General features: G+C 37.4%; 1 protein-coding gene across 4 annotated transcripts in view; it reads left to right on the forward strand.

Annotated features, from left to right (window-relative positions):
* The window catches only part of XPNPEP3 (X-prolyl aminopeptidase 3), a 34,184-nt gene that overhangs the window by 15,909 nt on the left and 1,684 nt on the right, over positions 1–16,591 (forward strand). For all 4 annotated transcript variants that reach the window (XR_004620654.1, XM_034643540.1, XM_034643542.1 and 1 more), the window contains exons 3-4: positions 10,148–10,555; positions 13,184–13,386. Coding sequence is in view for 3 of the 4 variants with exons in the window: in XM_034643540.1 (XP_034499431.1) it covers positions 10,148–10,555; positions 13,184–13,386 (611 nt within the window). In the remaining variant the exon portion in view is untranslated. The remainder of the gene's footprint in view (positions 1–10,147; positions 10,556–13,183; positions 13,387–16,591) is intronic.

Consider the following 16,591-nt stretch of genomic DNA (forward strand, 5'->3'; position numbering starts at 1 on the left):
ACTGTATAAAAAATGATTTTAAGTAATTATATACACATACATATTCATTAAATACATGTTTTATGTTCATATCAGCTATGGGGGAAAAGAGATGTCTGTCTTAATTTTTGCTCTTCTGGACATAGGGTTTTAGACATTGGGGTAAGAAGGAATAGAAGTAGATGGAATTTTAAAACAGAATCCTCATTGTTAAAGAAACCAGGTATACAGTTGTTGGAGACAAAAACTATATAAGTATCCAGAGTATTAATCATTTGTCTTTTTCCATGTGCACATGAAAGTGTGAAAATGATTATGGAGTGGAGAAAGAGTAAATTATTGAGAAAAAATAAAAGGCATATAATTTTAAAAATTTCTTTCACAGAGGCAGTCATTCTGTTAGTTGGAGTATAAAATTATATCATGTTACTTGGTTTGCTTCAAAGAGTTTCATGTTTGGTGTAGCTATTTTCCTAGTACTTGTAAGTACTTAAAACTTTTGGGAAATATCTCATCCTTTCTCTAATTATTACACAAGGTCCACATATATTATAGAAATATTAGAGAATACAGGTAAAAAAATTTTTTTAATTACTTGTAATTCCACCACTCATAGGAAACCACTATTGAGATTTTGGTATATGTATCTTTCTAGATTTATTTTTTATATAGAAGTATGTGTCTGTGTGTGTGTGTACACGTGTATATTTTGTATACCAATCAATTATTTCCTAAAAATAAATTCTTAGAAATGAAATTACTGGGTCAACTCTTTCTGAATTTTGGGGAGCTATTTCCTCTGGATTTCTCCTGGCCATATCCACCCAAGTTTCCTGAAGCAAGAGTAACCTGGAAAATATTCAGTAGAATGGCTCAGAGATAAAGGATTCTGATCTAGCTGTGCTACTACTGCTTGAGATGGAAGTAAAAAATCAGACTGACTCCCCCCAAGATCTTCCTAGTGATTTCTAAAACTTATTTTCTTAAAGTATGTATGTATGTATGTATGTATGTATGTATGTATGTATGTATTTATAAGTAATCTCTATGCCCAACATGGGGCTTAAACTCGCAACCCCAAGATCAAGAGTCACATGCTCTACTGCCTGAGCCAACTAGGCACCCCCCCATTTCTTCTTTTTTACATTGCCATCCCAGTGCTAAGGACTGTGTCTGTAGAGACAGAAAATGTCAGTTCATCCTCCTTGATCACTAATATGTCCACCACTTATCACCCAAGCGGGAAAAAATGATTCCATGCGGGAAGGCAAGTGGCCTTCTGAGCTATAGAGTGTTATGAACTGTGAATCCACTTTTTATAATATCTATGCAAATAGATACGTACATAGTTCCTGGACATTGCCACAGGAGTAATGCAGAACACAACTCACATAAGCACTGCAACTTATCAGAGAATAGGAAGAATTACTGCCTAATGAATCATTATTTCCAAGAACCTATATTTCTAACATTGTTACATTCCTTGGCACAGTTAATTTTGAAATACATGATACAGTGTGTAGCACTTTAAGAAAGGGCTATTCAGAGTTGGGCTTGTCAGAATGACTTGTCTGACATACCCAGAACCACTTGTTTTTCTTTCAACTACAGTATTGCAGAGATTCTTTGGGAAGTGTTCAGAATACAGCTGTGTGGCCCACAATTGGAGGGAATGCTTTTACCATTTGCCTGTTTGTCCCTTATTGTCAAACATAATGGCTGCGGCTCTGCAGTTACTGTCAAGTAAAATATTTAAAATGATGAAAAGGTTGGTTCTAGAGTGGGTGTTAGATAATAATTCTTGAATCTTCTTCCCTTAGAAGTGTCAAAACCAATTAGGTTTCCATCTTTCAGTCATAGTTTAGTTGTAGTTCTGCCTTGAGCAAGGGATGAATTTCTTTTTAAGTTTATTAAAATGGTTGACTCAATATCTAAAAGATCAAGATTTATTTTGGTGGGGTGAGATTTTTATACTATTTAGAATATTAAAATATATGTCCAAGAAATGACAAATTCCAGGTCTGAATCTGCCTAGACCACTGGGTGAGGTTTTTAAAAATATACATACATGCCATGATCCCGTAGACTTACCGAATCAGAATCTCAAGAATTCAGAAGGGCTTAGGCCGTATGTTTTGAAGAACTCCCGGGTGTCTCTGATGCACACCACTTGACTAATGGGTACTCATTCAGGTGGGTGCATGAGATGCCTAAAGCGAGATCTTTGGCTACAGGCCACGTTTTGAAGCAGAGTGTGCCTTCCCCATGCCTTTCTTACGTCCTCATCCCCACTCAGTTCTTAAATTCATTCATAGCTTTATCATCAACCACCATCACACGTTTACTGAATGATGACTTGACATTTATGTAGCCATTTCAAAACACTTTTTATAGGTTACACCTGATGACAGAGGTAGTATAAAAATGTTTTGTATTCTAGAGGGGCACCTGGGTGGCTCAGTTGGTTAAGCCTCTGCCTTCAGCTCAGGTCACGATCCTGGGGTTCTGGGGATGGAGCCCTGCATCGGGGTCCCTGCTCCACAGGGAGTCTGCTTCTCCCTCAGCCTGCTGCTCCCCCTACTTGCGCTCTTGATCTTTCTCTCTCTCTGTCAAATAAATAAATAAAAATCTTAAAAAAAAAAAAAAGTTTTGTATTCTAGAGATTTTAAATTTAAGTTCAGGGTCTACTTTTTTTCATAGATATTTCACCATGACGTCTACCTGTGTTTTTTTTTTTTCTTTTTTAAGATTTATTTTTTTGAAAGAGAGAGAGAGTGCACACACGTATGAGCAGGGGTAGGGGGAGAGGGGCAGAGGGAGAGAATCTTCAAGCAGACTCCCACTGAGTGCGGAGCCGGGGCGGGGCTCGATCCCACAACCCATGAGATCATGACCTGAGCCAAAACCAAGAGTCAGAGGCTTAACTGACTGAGCCACCCAGGCGCACCTACCTATTTTTTAATAAAGTAAAATATTTTCTTTTCTCACTTCCTGTGTACCTATGAAATTTAAAAAATAACCACATACTTGTATTGATTGTGCATTTTCCTCTTGTCTTCACTTTCTGAAGTAGATTTTAATGCAGAATAAAGACTGAAGTGGTTACATATATAAATTTACAGGTGAATAAACCTATATATTTAATCTGTATGTATGGTGTTTGTTGATTACTCATTTCAAGTTACCATTATACTGAAAATTAGCTTATAGAAATTCCATAAACTGCCATCTAGTGCAGAATTATGGAGCATTTCTCTGTTTTTTAATGCTAGGAGAAAAGAAAATTTGAGATATAATAATTCCTGGGGTTTAAATACTGATACATTAAAAATAAATGACTTTTCTATTTCTCTTTAACCTTTGTGCATATTTCTCATTCATATTGAGAAATTCTCTGAAGTAAAGATTAGCAAGAATCTGCTCTAGACAAAAATCAGGAATCTTAAAAAGAACTGAATAAAAAAGCTTCTGGGGCGCCTGGGTGGCACAGTGGTTAAACGTCCGCCTTTGGCTCAGGGCGTGATCCTAGCGTTATGGGATCGAGCCCCACATCAGGCTCCTCCACTATGAGCCTGCTTCTTCCTCTCCCACTCCCCCTGCTTGTGTTCCCTCTCTCGCTGGCTGTCTCTCTCTCTGTCAAATAAATAAATAAAATCTTTAAAAAAAAAAAAAAGCTTCTGAATCACTTGAGACAATTCTTATTGTGGGAGAAAGCCAAAGACATTCAAGGGTTCTATGTAAATCATTACTTAAATAGGGATAGAGATTGTCCATGTAAATTTTACTCTTTCAGTGTCCTCCCTGGCTTTGAATTACCAGAATGACAACATCTTTAAGTGTAATTCTCTATGTTGGTAATAATTGTATCTAATATTTATATAGTGCTTACCGTTCCAAGTATTTTAACTTATTTAATCCTCCTGACAACTTTGAGGAGTAATTGCTATTATTATCTCTATTTGACAGATGAGAAAACTGAGTCATAAAGCAGTTTGGTAGCTTTCTCCAAGTCACTCAGTAAGTTGTTGAGCCAGGATTGCAACTCACAAAAGTCTGACTATGAGTCCATACTTAACCACAAAACAAAATGAAACACTTGTGCCAGAGAATACTATCTGGAATTTCTGAAAAGTCTATTTTTGTCATAAGGTTTTTAATAAGAAGAAATTCACCTGAGGGAAGTCTTAATGTAAAAGGTATTTCAAGTTTAGAGTAGTATACTTTTTTTTTTTTAATTTTATTTATTTATTTGACAGAGATAGAGACAGCCAGTGAGAGAGGGAACACAAGCAGGGGGAGTGGGAGAGGAAGAAGCAGGCTCACAGCAGAGGAGCCTGATGTGGGGCTCGATCCCATAACGCCGGGATCACGCCCTGAGCCGAAGGCAGACGCTTAACCGCTGTGCCACCCAGGCGCCCCTAGAGTAGTATACTTTTTTAAATGTGGAGAAATTTACATGTCATGCATTGCACAGATCTTAAATTTACATATCATGAATTGCAATTTAGTGAGTTTTGACAAAGGTAGACGCCAATATAGCCCACACACCTCAGTCAAGATATAGAACGTTTTCATCACCCCAGAAAGTCTTCTCCCCTCCAATCAGTCCCCCCCTCCATCCTTAACCATTGCTCCAGTTTCTATCAACATAGATTGTTTTACCTCTTCTTGGAATCATACAGTATGTACCCTTTCTGTCAGGCTTGTTTTCCTCAGTATATGCAAATAAAATCTATTTAGAGTATTTTTTTATTGTTTATTTGGTCATTTCATTTTTTTCAGGATCTATGTTTTACTTTATAAAGGAAACATTAACTTTTTTACTCCCATTCTCCAGCTACATAGTAATAGATGAGTTTATAAACTACTTTCATGCAGACAATACCTAATATTAAACAATTCATTTTAGGAATGCTGGTTCAAAATCAGACCATATTAAAATCCTAATCTAGTTATTTTTGGGAAATAATTAAAATACATACCTAAATTGTAGCAAAGACTTGCATCTTTCTGTCCATTTTCAGTCTTTGTAAAATTTGCCTCTTTGGGTTTTCTGCTTGGCTGATTAAATATGAAGAACATTTTTCTAATTCTCTTGAGAGGTCCAATCCTGAATGTCCTAGAAGAGCTTTTCTTCTTAGCTGTAGAGTGTCAGAATTGATTGTGAGACTTTGCTATTTGCAGAGTCCAGATTGTGACATGTAAGCATTTGATTGGTAAAGAAGCTCGTTAGAATAGCCCCTCCAGCCTTAATTGATTCCACATGGTAAAATACTAACTTTGTTCCTTACTGCGTTACAATATGACAAAGTTACCAGAATGTCTATTCAGATACAGTTTTATCGGAAGAAATTCAGGCCAGATTGACCATTACAATCATTAGTTTTATGATCAAAGACCATAATAACTGCCAGGGTTAAAGTTCATTACTTTATCACAACTTTTTTATTTCCTCTTTCAAATAAGAAAAGATGTCTTTTTTCCTTGGATAATTTTTTCATGACCAAAGAGTTCTTTGTTACTTTGGGATTTCAGAAGTTTGGAGGCATTTAGTTAATGATCACTCTACAGCATTGATAATTCATAAGCTTAGGAAAATGTAGCCAGTGTTTTAAATGTTTCTCATGTGGTCATTTGTATGAAATTGGATTCAGGAGGGAGAGGAATATCTTGAAGGAGGTAAAAGGTAGTTTTCCAATCCTGTTTTGATTTCCAAACAATTGTATCTTTTCAGAAGTTACTTTCCAGTATATCTCTGTATATGCTTTGTTATTAATGAGAACAGGAAAGAACACATAAATTAAGGTCATTAAAATTGTGAATTTTCTTATTTCCAAAAATTAAAAAAAAAAAACACAGAGAATGAATTGATTTCTAATTTAGTTTTATTACATGGACTATAGCTGTGAACAAACCAAAAGCAAAGCACGGGAAAGGGAGAAAACAAAAAGGAAAGGTTGGATGATCCACCAATTATAACTAGCCTCTGCTTTTATAAAAGAGTATTTACTCCTTGGGTACATTGGGAAATTTCCAGTGTTGGGTAACAGTGGCAGACTTAACATGAATAATTATCAGAGAGAGAAATAGTTAAACTTTTCCTGAGCTCTGGTACAAAGTTCAGTATTCTGCCCACAGCCCTAGAGGACTCTTAGCCAGCTCAGTCTGGGGAAGAAAGAAATGCAGTGTGAGCTCTTCTACGACTGACTCTGTTGGCTTACTTATCTTATTTCTTACCAACTTCATCAATATAGATTTTTTTTCTCTTGTAGATAAATAAAAGTTAATATTTTATTAATGGAATACAAACTATAGAGTTTGCTGGAGAGATAAACTCTACGTAGGTAAAACAACTAGACTGTTCCAAGGCAATCATAAACAACTGAGTTACATGTACTGAACATGAGTATTAAGAAAATTCATGGGGCGCCTGGGTGGCACAGCGGTTAAGCGTCTGCCTTCGGCTCAGGGCGTGATCCCGGCGTTATGGGATCGAGCCCCACATCAGGCTCCTCCGCTATGAGCCTGCTTCTTCTTCTCCCACTCCCCCTGCTTGTGTTCCCTCTCTCGCTGGCTGTCTCTATCTCTGTCGAATAAATAAATAAAATCTTTAAAAAAAAAGAAAAAAAAAAAAAGAAAATTTAAAGATCTTTGACCCAGCAATGTCTGTCCTGGGACTATCCCATAGAACTGAAAGCACCAGAACATAAGGCATAAAAGTACCAGGATATAAGGACAAAGATGTTTATAAAAGCTGAACACAGTGTACATGCCCAGCAGTATAGAAATGGACCAATAAGTTNAATGGATCAATAAGTTATGATACATCACCCCAAGAAGTATATGGAGCAGAGTGAATTGAAGCTATGCAAGATGACTTGGGAGGGATTTCTATAAGGTGTCACTGTGATAGAAAAGCAAGATAAAGAAGAATGTGTAGTATCCCATGTTTGTAAAACACTAGTGCCCAAAAACCCTAACTGCAAGTATATGAGTATTGAGAAAAATAGGAAAGGCTACATGCTAGAATACCAGTGTGGGTGAGGTATTCATGGGGGTAGAAGGAAGAAAGGGAAGTGATGAATCAAACAGCAAAGGAAAAGGGGGAAAATATTTATTGAAAGAGTTCAGTATGATGTGATTACATTTATACACAACTGTAGGATATATATATATATATGTATATATTATATATATACATACGTATATATGATTATATATATATATATATATATCCGAGAATGAAACAATTAACTTAAAAAAATAAATCAGAGGGACAAATCAATATGACCTGGGCTCATCAGGAAAGCCTTTTGAATGAGAGGAGTCTAAAAACGAACATGCATTGAGCCTGAAATCTTGGGAGTGGAATTGCTATGGAGGGAGAAGAGATTTTGGAAAGGGACACATTGTAAGCAAGGTAATAGGGAAAGAACAGATTGGACCTATGTAAGACATAAGAAGGAATTAATTTTGGAATAATTGGAGAAATGGTAAGAAAAAAGTTGGCTGAAGACCATATATTATGTGATGTGACCAAAAAATCATTAAAGACCATATATTACGTGATTTCATTATATGAAATCTCTACAATAGACAAATCCATAGAGACAGAAAATAGATTAGTGGTTGCCAAGGGCTTGGGCAGATTGGGAAGAAATGGGGAGTGACTACTAATTGACACGGGTTTATTTTGGGAGTGATGAAATACTCTAAAATTGATTTTTGTGATGTTTGTACAATTCTGTGAATATACCAAAAACCATTATATTGTACATTTAAGTGGGTGGATTGTATGCTGTGTAAATAATATCTCAAGCTGTTTTTTAAAAAGTTGACCAGATAAATTGGAATCACCTGGTAGAGAGGATTAAAATCTACTTAAGAGTTTGAATTTGATCTAATGGACAACAAAGAACCATTGTAGATTATGAGTATGGAACGGACTGCCCATGATCACTCTTTTATCCTCTTTTTCTCTTTATTTGGGATTTTAATTATGAGAGTATATTCTCATTGAAACAAAATTCAGATAATATTAAAAAGCATGTTAAAAAGGGGTACCTGGGTGGCTCAGTTGGTTAAACATCCAACTCTTGATTTCAGCTCAGGTCATGATCTCAGGGTTGTGAGATCGAGCTCCATGTTGGGCCCTGGACTGGGCATGGAATCTGCTTAGATTCTCTGTCTCCCGCTCCCTTTGCCCTCTGCCCCCCACTGGTGCATGTTTTCTCTAAATAAATAAAAACATTTTGAAAAGGAAATCTCAGTCTTAACTCAGTCCCCATAGATTACCACTATAAAATTTGGGATTCCTTTCTTTTTTTTTTTCTTTTTTAAGATTTTGTTTATTTGAGAGAGAGCATGCACACATGAGCAGGGGAAGGGGCAGAGAGAAGGGAAGAGGCACACCCCTCACTGAGCAAGGAGCCCAATGCGGGGCTTGATCCCGGAACCCCAGGATCATGACCTGAGCCGAAGGCAAACACCTAACCAACTGAGCCATCCAGGCGCCCCAGAAATTGCAGTTTCTTTCTAATTCTTTTTTCTCTCTCTCCTTTGTTTTTGTTTTTTAATAATTGGGATCATATTATCCATCTTGTACTGTAAATTTTTCATACAGCAGTATTTCATGACTATCTTTCCATACTTGGATATGGAGACGGGCTACTACAGGCAATAAATATCGTAATCCACATCACGAAGTCAATGTAAAGATTAAATGAGTTGATACCTATAAGTAATTAGAATAGTACCAGACACATAAGAAGCATTCAGTAAGCATTAGGTGGTGTTTTACTATTATTATTGCTAAGTGTAGGCTGAGGGATGCAGCTTTCATGAGTGATTGTTTTAGTAGTTCTTTTGTTTTGCAACCTAAAGTGAAAGCACACATAATTTCGATAACAGAAGGGAAACACTCACCCAGTCACCACGCGGCTAGCAACCAGGCAGTCTTCTGGGTACTAATATTGAGAACTGATATGTAACACTTCATAACACAGGTTCCTAATATGAGTTTTGTGAGTGGGTGTAAGTGAATCAGACACTCTTGAAATTATATGTCAAAAGTTTGTAGTTTAGTAAATGCAGTTTGGTAAACAATGAATCTATAGCTTTATTTATTTTTTGATTTATTTATTTATTTCTTAAGATTTATTTATTTGAGAAAGAGCGCTTGTGCCTGAGCAAGAGGAGGGGCAGAGGGAGAGGGAGAGAAGCAGACTCCCTGCCGAGCACAGAGCCCCACCCTGAGCTCCGTCCCATGCCCCTGAGATCATGATCTGAACCAAAATCAAGAGTCAGAAGCTTAACCAACTGAGCCATAGCTTCTAAAGATTCTCTAGGGAGTCTTCATTCCTTAAGAACCACATGCTTTATCAAGTTTGCTTCTCATGACAGCCCCAAGAAGTAGATAATATTATTAGAGTTTTTCGAAAGTACAAAGATGGCCCCACTTGGAAAATACAAAGATTTTCGCTCAGGGAGGGAACCCTGAAGGAGGTTATGTGTACCCAGCTCTACTGTTAATACAAAGTAGAGAGTGAAAAGTCTTATTAGAAAGGTATCACTATGCATTGGAAATTCAGAAAGAAAAATTTATTTTAGCTCTTGAAATTGGGGGAAGCTCTTTGGCCTTAAACTCTATTATGTTAAAAACCATACATCATTTAACAAATATTTATCAAATGCCCACTATATTCTAGTTGTTATTCTAGGCTCTGGGAATGTAACATTAAACAGACAAAAATCTGTGTCTTCGTGGAGCTTACATTCTTTCAGGAAAGTCATACACGGATAATGTCATCTTTCTCACCTTTTATGTTGATACTTCAGGTCAGCCTTAATTATATGCCTAACAATGCCTTCCACATAATAATGTTCCATAAATATTTGATTGAATGAGTAAAAGAATGAAAGAGCTCTTAAGGGGTCATGATCCCAGTTGTCTAGCAGGACCACATTTAACTATCATTTCTTCCAATCTTTTTGCCATGGAGTAGAAAATTTGAAACCTGGGTCATCTCCTTAATTCCCCATGTGCTGTGAGGAGATTTGGCATAAATTGAAGAAATGAACTTGGTTGTCTCCATCTAATAGTAAGCTACCTTAGAAGTACTTTGGCACTATGTAAATGCAAAACATCACTGTTATTTGTCATTTCTAGGAGAGGTGACGCCAGGACTATCTCAAGTGGAATATGCGCTTCGCAGGCACAAACTAATGTCTCTGATCCACAAGGAAACACAGGAACAGAGTGGGACAGACCAGACAGTGGTTCTGCTGTCCAACCCTACATACTACATGAGCAATGATATCCCTTATACTTTCCATCAAGACAACAATTTCCTGTACCTCTGTGGATTCCAAGAGCCCGATAGCATTCTGGTCCTTCAAAGCCTCCCTGGCAAGCAGTTACCAGCACATAAGGCCATGCTTTTTGTGCCTCGGAGAGACCCTAGTCGAGAACTTTGGGATGGCCCACGGTCTGGCACAGATGGAGCAATAGCTTTAACAGGAGTGGACGAAGCCTATACACTGGAAGAATTTCAACATCTAGTACCAAAATTGAAAGGTAACAAATGGGAGCAGAAGTCAAATCACAGGCCAGATTTGGGATTAAGACCTTCCCTGCCTATTTAGGCAAAGTTCTTAATTTTCTAAAATGATTATCATAGCAGCATTTCCTTGAGCACTGTGAAAGGATCATAAATCTTTTCCACAAGACTTAAAGTGGAGAATGAGTGTGGGTCACTCTTCAAGATTACTGACCAGTCCATTGACCTCTGACCACTGCTTATTACTTCTGCCAACTGTTCAAAAAGAAACAGTTTTCTCAAAGAATGATCAGTGCATCACCAGCATCAGCATTGGCACATTAGAAATACAAATACATAGGGGCGCCTGGGTGGCACAGCGGTTAAGCGTTTGCCTTCGGCTCAGGGCGTGATCCCGGCGTTATGGGATCGAGCCCCACATCAGGCTCCTCCGATATGAGCCTGCTTCTTCCTCTCCCACTCCCCCTGCTTGTGTTCTCTCTCTCGCTGGCTGTCTCTATCTCTGTCAAATAAATAAATAAAATCTTTAAAAAAAAAAAAAAAGAAATACAAATACATAATAGATAATTGGAAATATTAAATCTTAGGCCTCCCACTCCATACCTACTAGATCAGAATCTGACATTAAACAGCATTCTCAGGTGATTCATACAGTACACAATTGAGTCCATGCCCCTCAAAATAGTCATTTTCTCTACGGTTATTCTGGTAAAATTATAATCACTCATAATGTTTTAGGATTCCTTTTCTGGAACTTTTCAGAACCTACACTACTTTATAAACTATCTTTAGTGATTCTTGTAAATCTACAGCCCTGGGAAGCATTTTATTTTTTTGAAGTGTCCAAAAGTCACTTAGAGCCAAATTTGGTAAATAAGATAGCTGATCAAGTTGGAAAGTACTAATTTTAGACAAAATATGTATGGTTGTAAAATTATAGTCTGTTTTTCTTATATGGTTTATAAACCATTTCTGAAGTCAGAATTCTCTAAAAGGGAATTCCAAAATTGTTTCCAATGATGACAGAATTTATTGGACTTGTTTCCTGCAAAGACTCCTTTGAAAGAAAATACTCATTGAATACGCAAGTTCTAATATGCTTGAATTGTTTTCATTGCTTTATGCACGTATTCTTTATTTTACAGAGATAATTACTTAGCTAAATTAGTGAAACTTCTTTATATCTTCAGTCTCCATAAATGTAGGACACAGAATCGTTTTCTTTTTAGCTTTTTTTTTAATTAGTCGTTAGCTGTCCTCTTCGACAGTTTAATTTCATCAACCCAGTATTGTTAAATAAAACCTTAGACCAAATGTATTTCTCAAAAGAACTTCTCATTTACCATTCTTAACGTTAGTAGTTTACTAGATAAAAGTATGCAAAGGAAAAGATTCATGAAATCATACTTATTTAAAATTTTAAAAACCCAAAAAGTTGGGCAATGATTTCATACACTAAGAACAGGTAGTAGAGGTGGTTTTACTGTTTTGAAAGTACAATTAAATTTCTATTAAAAATAAGATTAGGGGCGCCTGGGTGGCACAGCGGTTAAGCATCTGCCTTTGGCTCAGGGCGTGATCCCGGCGTTATGGGATCGAGCCCCACATCAGGCTCCTCTGCTATGAGCCTGCTTCTTCCTCTCCCACTCCCCCTGCTTGTGTTCCCTCTCTCTTGCTGGCTGTCTCTATCTCTGTCAAATAAATAAATAAAATCGTTAAAAAAAAATAAGATTAGCATTTGACATGTAATATACACTTAAAATCATTTTTATTTTAAAATGAAAATACTTAGGAGATTGTATCACTAATATATAACAAATCAAAATTTTAGGATTTCTTCTCTTCTGTCCCAAATTCTTTGTATAAAACATACAACCCTTCAGATTCCAGTTGTTGGGAATGATGCTCTTAGGCCACATCAGGAAAAAAGAAAGGGGTGGATGGAGACCTGGCGTAAGTGGGAACATTTTCATTATGGGCCTTCACATCTTGTATCTCAGGCATATATAGACCAGTTCCTTGGGTCTCTAGAGTTAAAAGGAGAATGTGGTTGTCTAATGAGAATATATGGCAGATGGGAAAGGAAAGGCTTCCTGGATAAGTGGGTTAGCACACATTATCTGCTAGAGCGTTTCCATAGCCATGAAGAATTGCTCGTAAGTGAGATAATAACCTCCTTTCACTAACACTGAGATTGGAAAGGAAGAGAATACTTTTAACCAGGAGGTCAAGATGTGAGTATTTTTTTCTGTCCTCTTATGTTCAGTTATTCAACAGTGCCTCTAGCTTAGTTGTGGTGTGGAGTTCTTTAATGTTTAATAAATAATGAATGAAATCAGAGCTGGAGAAAGAGCTTTAGTCCCATCTACCATCTTTATAAGGAACCTTGAAGTTTGGGGGCAGAAAAATTGTATATTTGGTGTCAGAATATATTGCCACTTGCAGGGAATAGCCTTTCCAATACTACATAATCAAACCCTTCAGTTGCTTCAGTCCTGAGAGAGTTTTTGCTAAACCGTTCAGAGTTATATGTCACAGGTTTTATAGTTTTGACTCTAGTTCAAGTCACTATGACAGTTGATATTTCTTGTTGCTGTTAGTTTTATTTTTTATTTATTTATTTATTTTTTGCTGCTCATTTTAAGATGAGACCAATATGGTCTGGTATGACTGGATGAGGCCCTCTCACGCACAGCTTCACTCTGACTACATGCAGCATCTGACTGAGGTCAAAGCCAGGAGCAAGAATAAGGTTCGCGTTGTCCAACAGCTGGTACAGCGCCTCCGGCTGGTCAAATCTCCGGCAGAAATTGAACGAATGAAGATTGCTGGGAAGCTAACATCACAGGTATGGTTCCTATTGAGAAAGTTTTTCCAAATTTTAAAAAAATCTAAGTTCTTAGGGTTTGGTGGGCACCTTGAGATACCCAGTGCAGTAATCTTACAGTAGATGAGCATCTACACTCTAATGTTTAGTGAACATGTCTAGAGACTTGCTCAATACCTCACAAGGCAAGATAAATCTGCCTTCTTGTGTCTTTCACCCATGATCTTAGTTGTTTCTCCTTGGAACAACGAAAATGAATTCATTGTATTTCCTTTCTTTATAATAACTACAATTATAGTGGCAGTTAAACACAGTTTGATTGCTAAAGAAGACTCGGTACCCAAAATGACAGTGCTTACAAAGCTGTGATTTATTATAGGAAAGGGGTATAGTACAGCAACAGCATTAAAGTAAGAATACCTATCACAGTCAGTGGTTGTCTCACAGAAGGGTCCAGAGAAGCCAGGTGCAGGCTCTCGTTGTCCTTCCTCAGTAAGGGCCGGGCAGTATACATTTTCCTCTCATGGATAAAGAACCACAGACGTACACACAGAACACCTTGGGACCAGGGGACCTAAAATGGAATCTCAGCTAGGGACGTTTACGGCTTTGATCTTATTGGCTTATTCCTGCCATACAACAGCAGAGAGACCAAGTACAAACCATTCATCTCACTGTTATCAGTATTCAGAAGCTGATACAAACTGCCTCAAAATTCCTTGTAACACTTTTCATTAATTGTGGTAGAATATATATAACCTAAAATTTGCCACTTTAGCCATTTTTAAGTGTACAGTTCAGTGGCATTAAATACATTCCCATTGTTGTGCAACCACCCCTACTACATATCTCCAGAACTTTTTTATGCTCCCATGTTGAAACTCTATACGCATTAGACAATAACTTCCCATTTCTCCTTCCTCTAGCCTCTGCTAACCACTATTTTATTTTCTGAGTCTATAATTTGACTACTTTAGGCACCTCATATAAGTCATACAATATTTGTTACTTTATTTCTGACTTACTTCATCAAGCAAAATGTCTCCAGGATTTAACCATGCTGTGGTATATATAAGAATTTCCCTTCTTTTTAAGGCTGAATCATATGCCATTTTATGTATATACAACATTTTGTTTATCTGCTCATGTGTTGGTGGACATTTGGGTTGTTTCTGTCTTTAGGTATTATGAATAATTCTGCTGTGCACATTCTGCTTTTCAAACCCCTACTTTGATTTCTTTTGGATATATGTACCCAGAAGTAGAACTAGTAGATAAGTGGTAATTCTGTGTTCAATATTGTGAGGAACCACCATACTGTTTTTCATAGGATCTGTACCATTTTACATTGCCACTGGCAATGGACAAGGGTTCCAATTTGTCCACATCCATGCTAAAGCTTGATTTCTGTTTTTTGATAGTAGCCATTCTAGTGTATGAAAGGGTATCTGACTGTGGTTTTGATTTGCATTTTCCTAATGGTTAATGATGTTGAGTATCTTTTCATGTGTTTGTTGCCCTCACAACACTTTTAATAACTATGTTTCATGCTATGCCTTTACCAAGTCAGTGCCATGCAGAAATTTAGCAAAACAGCTCAAGCTAATTTCAGGAATTAACCCACACAGAGCAGTCCACCCCCATAACCCATTGTCAAGTCTTATTTCTAATAAAACAGTAATCCTCAGTGTGATATCATTTACTTGCCTTACAATATCTTATAATCAGATAAGATAATAAAAATGTACATGCAGAATCCAAACATTTACAGTATCCATGTGGGGTTGGTATGGATTTAAACAGATAGCTGAAACATCCATTTATACTTTCCCATGTTTTTGTAACTATACAGTTCTTTTGCTTCTTGGATCTGTAAGTGTCTGTTCCTTATGGTATACATCTGCTGAATTATTGACCTATCATTAATCAGCTCCAAATATTTCTCAGACCAGTTCTCCTCTGTAGGGATTATGTCCTGAGATACCTTTAATTCAGTCTCCCACTACATTTGATCATTAATATCAGTATTATCCTAAGTTCATTAGTATCTACAATATTAATTTTACTTATGCCTCCATGTTATACCATATAGCAGTACCATTGTAGTTGCAGTATAAATCAGAAAATTTTGGTACAGGGGTGCCTGGGTGGCTTAGTCGGTTAAGCATCTGACTCTTGATTTTGGCTCAGGTCATGATCTCAAGGTTGTGAGATTGAGTTCTGCTCAAGGTTTTCTCTCTCTTCTCTGCCCCTTCTCTCCCACTTTTGTGTGCATGTGCACATTCTCTCTCTCTCAAAAAAAAAAATCATAGTGTAATTTTTTTTTAGTGATTTTATTTATTTGAGGGGCGCCTGGGTGGCTCAGTCGTTAAGTGTCTGCCTTCGGCTCAGGTCATGATCCCAGGGGCCTGGGATCAAGCCCCGCATCAGACTCCCTGCTCAGTGGGAAGCCTGCTTCTCCCTCTCCCACTCCCCCTGCTTGTTCCCTCTCTCGTTGTCTCTCTCTCTGTCAAATAAATAAATAAAATCTTTAAAAAAAAAGATTTTATTTGAGAGAGAGAGAGCATGAGCGGGGGATGGGGGTGACAGTGGCACAGAGGGAGAGGGAGAAGCAGACCCCAGCTGAGCAGAGCTCAGCAGAGTTGGGGAGGACAAAATAATTACACCATGATGCGGTGTCTGGGTGGCTCAGTAAGCTGAGCATCTGACTTCGGATCAGGTTGTGATCTCAGGGTCCTGGGATCGATCTCAGCAGGGAGCCTGGTTCTCCCTCTTTCTCTGCCCCTCCTCCCACTCATGCTCAGTCTCTCAAATAAATAAATAAAATCTTTAAAAAACAAAAAAACAAATCTGCCTGACCATACTCCTAAGCAGGTCCTAATTCCACTAAAGCTCTCTTACTTCAAGTGGGCCAATGACAGGCATATTGTCATTGAGTACTAACTGCCTTTGTACAATTAGGAAATACATTTGGTACTTCAAAAATGTTAATTCCCCCAGGCTTAGATCACGTGAGTAATAGTTGCTCCTAATAGACTTTGGTTTGAGTGTTCCATAGCACTACCCATAACCAAACAAATTTCAGAATTCTCAGGAATGTGGGCACACCAAATTAAACCTAGTTCTTATCCTTTATCAGTGATCCAAGTGTCCCAATTTTTCTTCCTCCTTGTGTCTATTTTTTTTTTTTAAGAAAGCAGCTTCTTTTTTTTTTTTTTTTTTTTTT

This window comes from Ailuropoda melanoleuca, chromosome 15, assembly GCF_002007445.2.
Source record: "Ailuropoda melanoleuca isolate Jingjing chromosome 15, ASM200744v2, whole genome shotgun sequence".
Taxonomy (NCBI): Eukaryota; Metazoa; Chordata; class Mammalia; order Carnivora; family Ursidae; genus Ailuropoda; species Ailuropoda melanoleuca.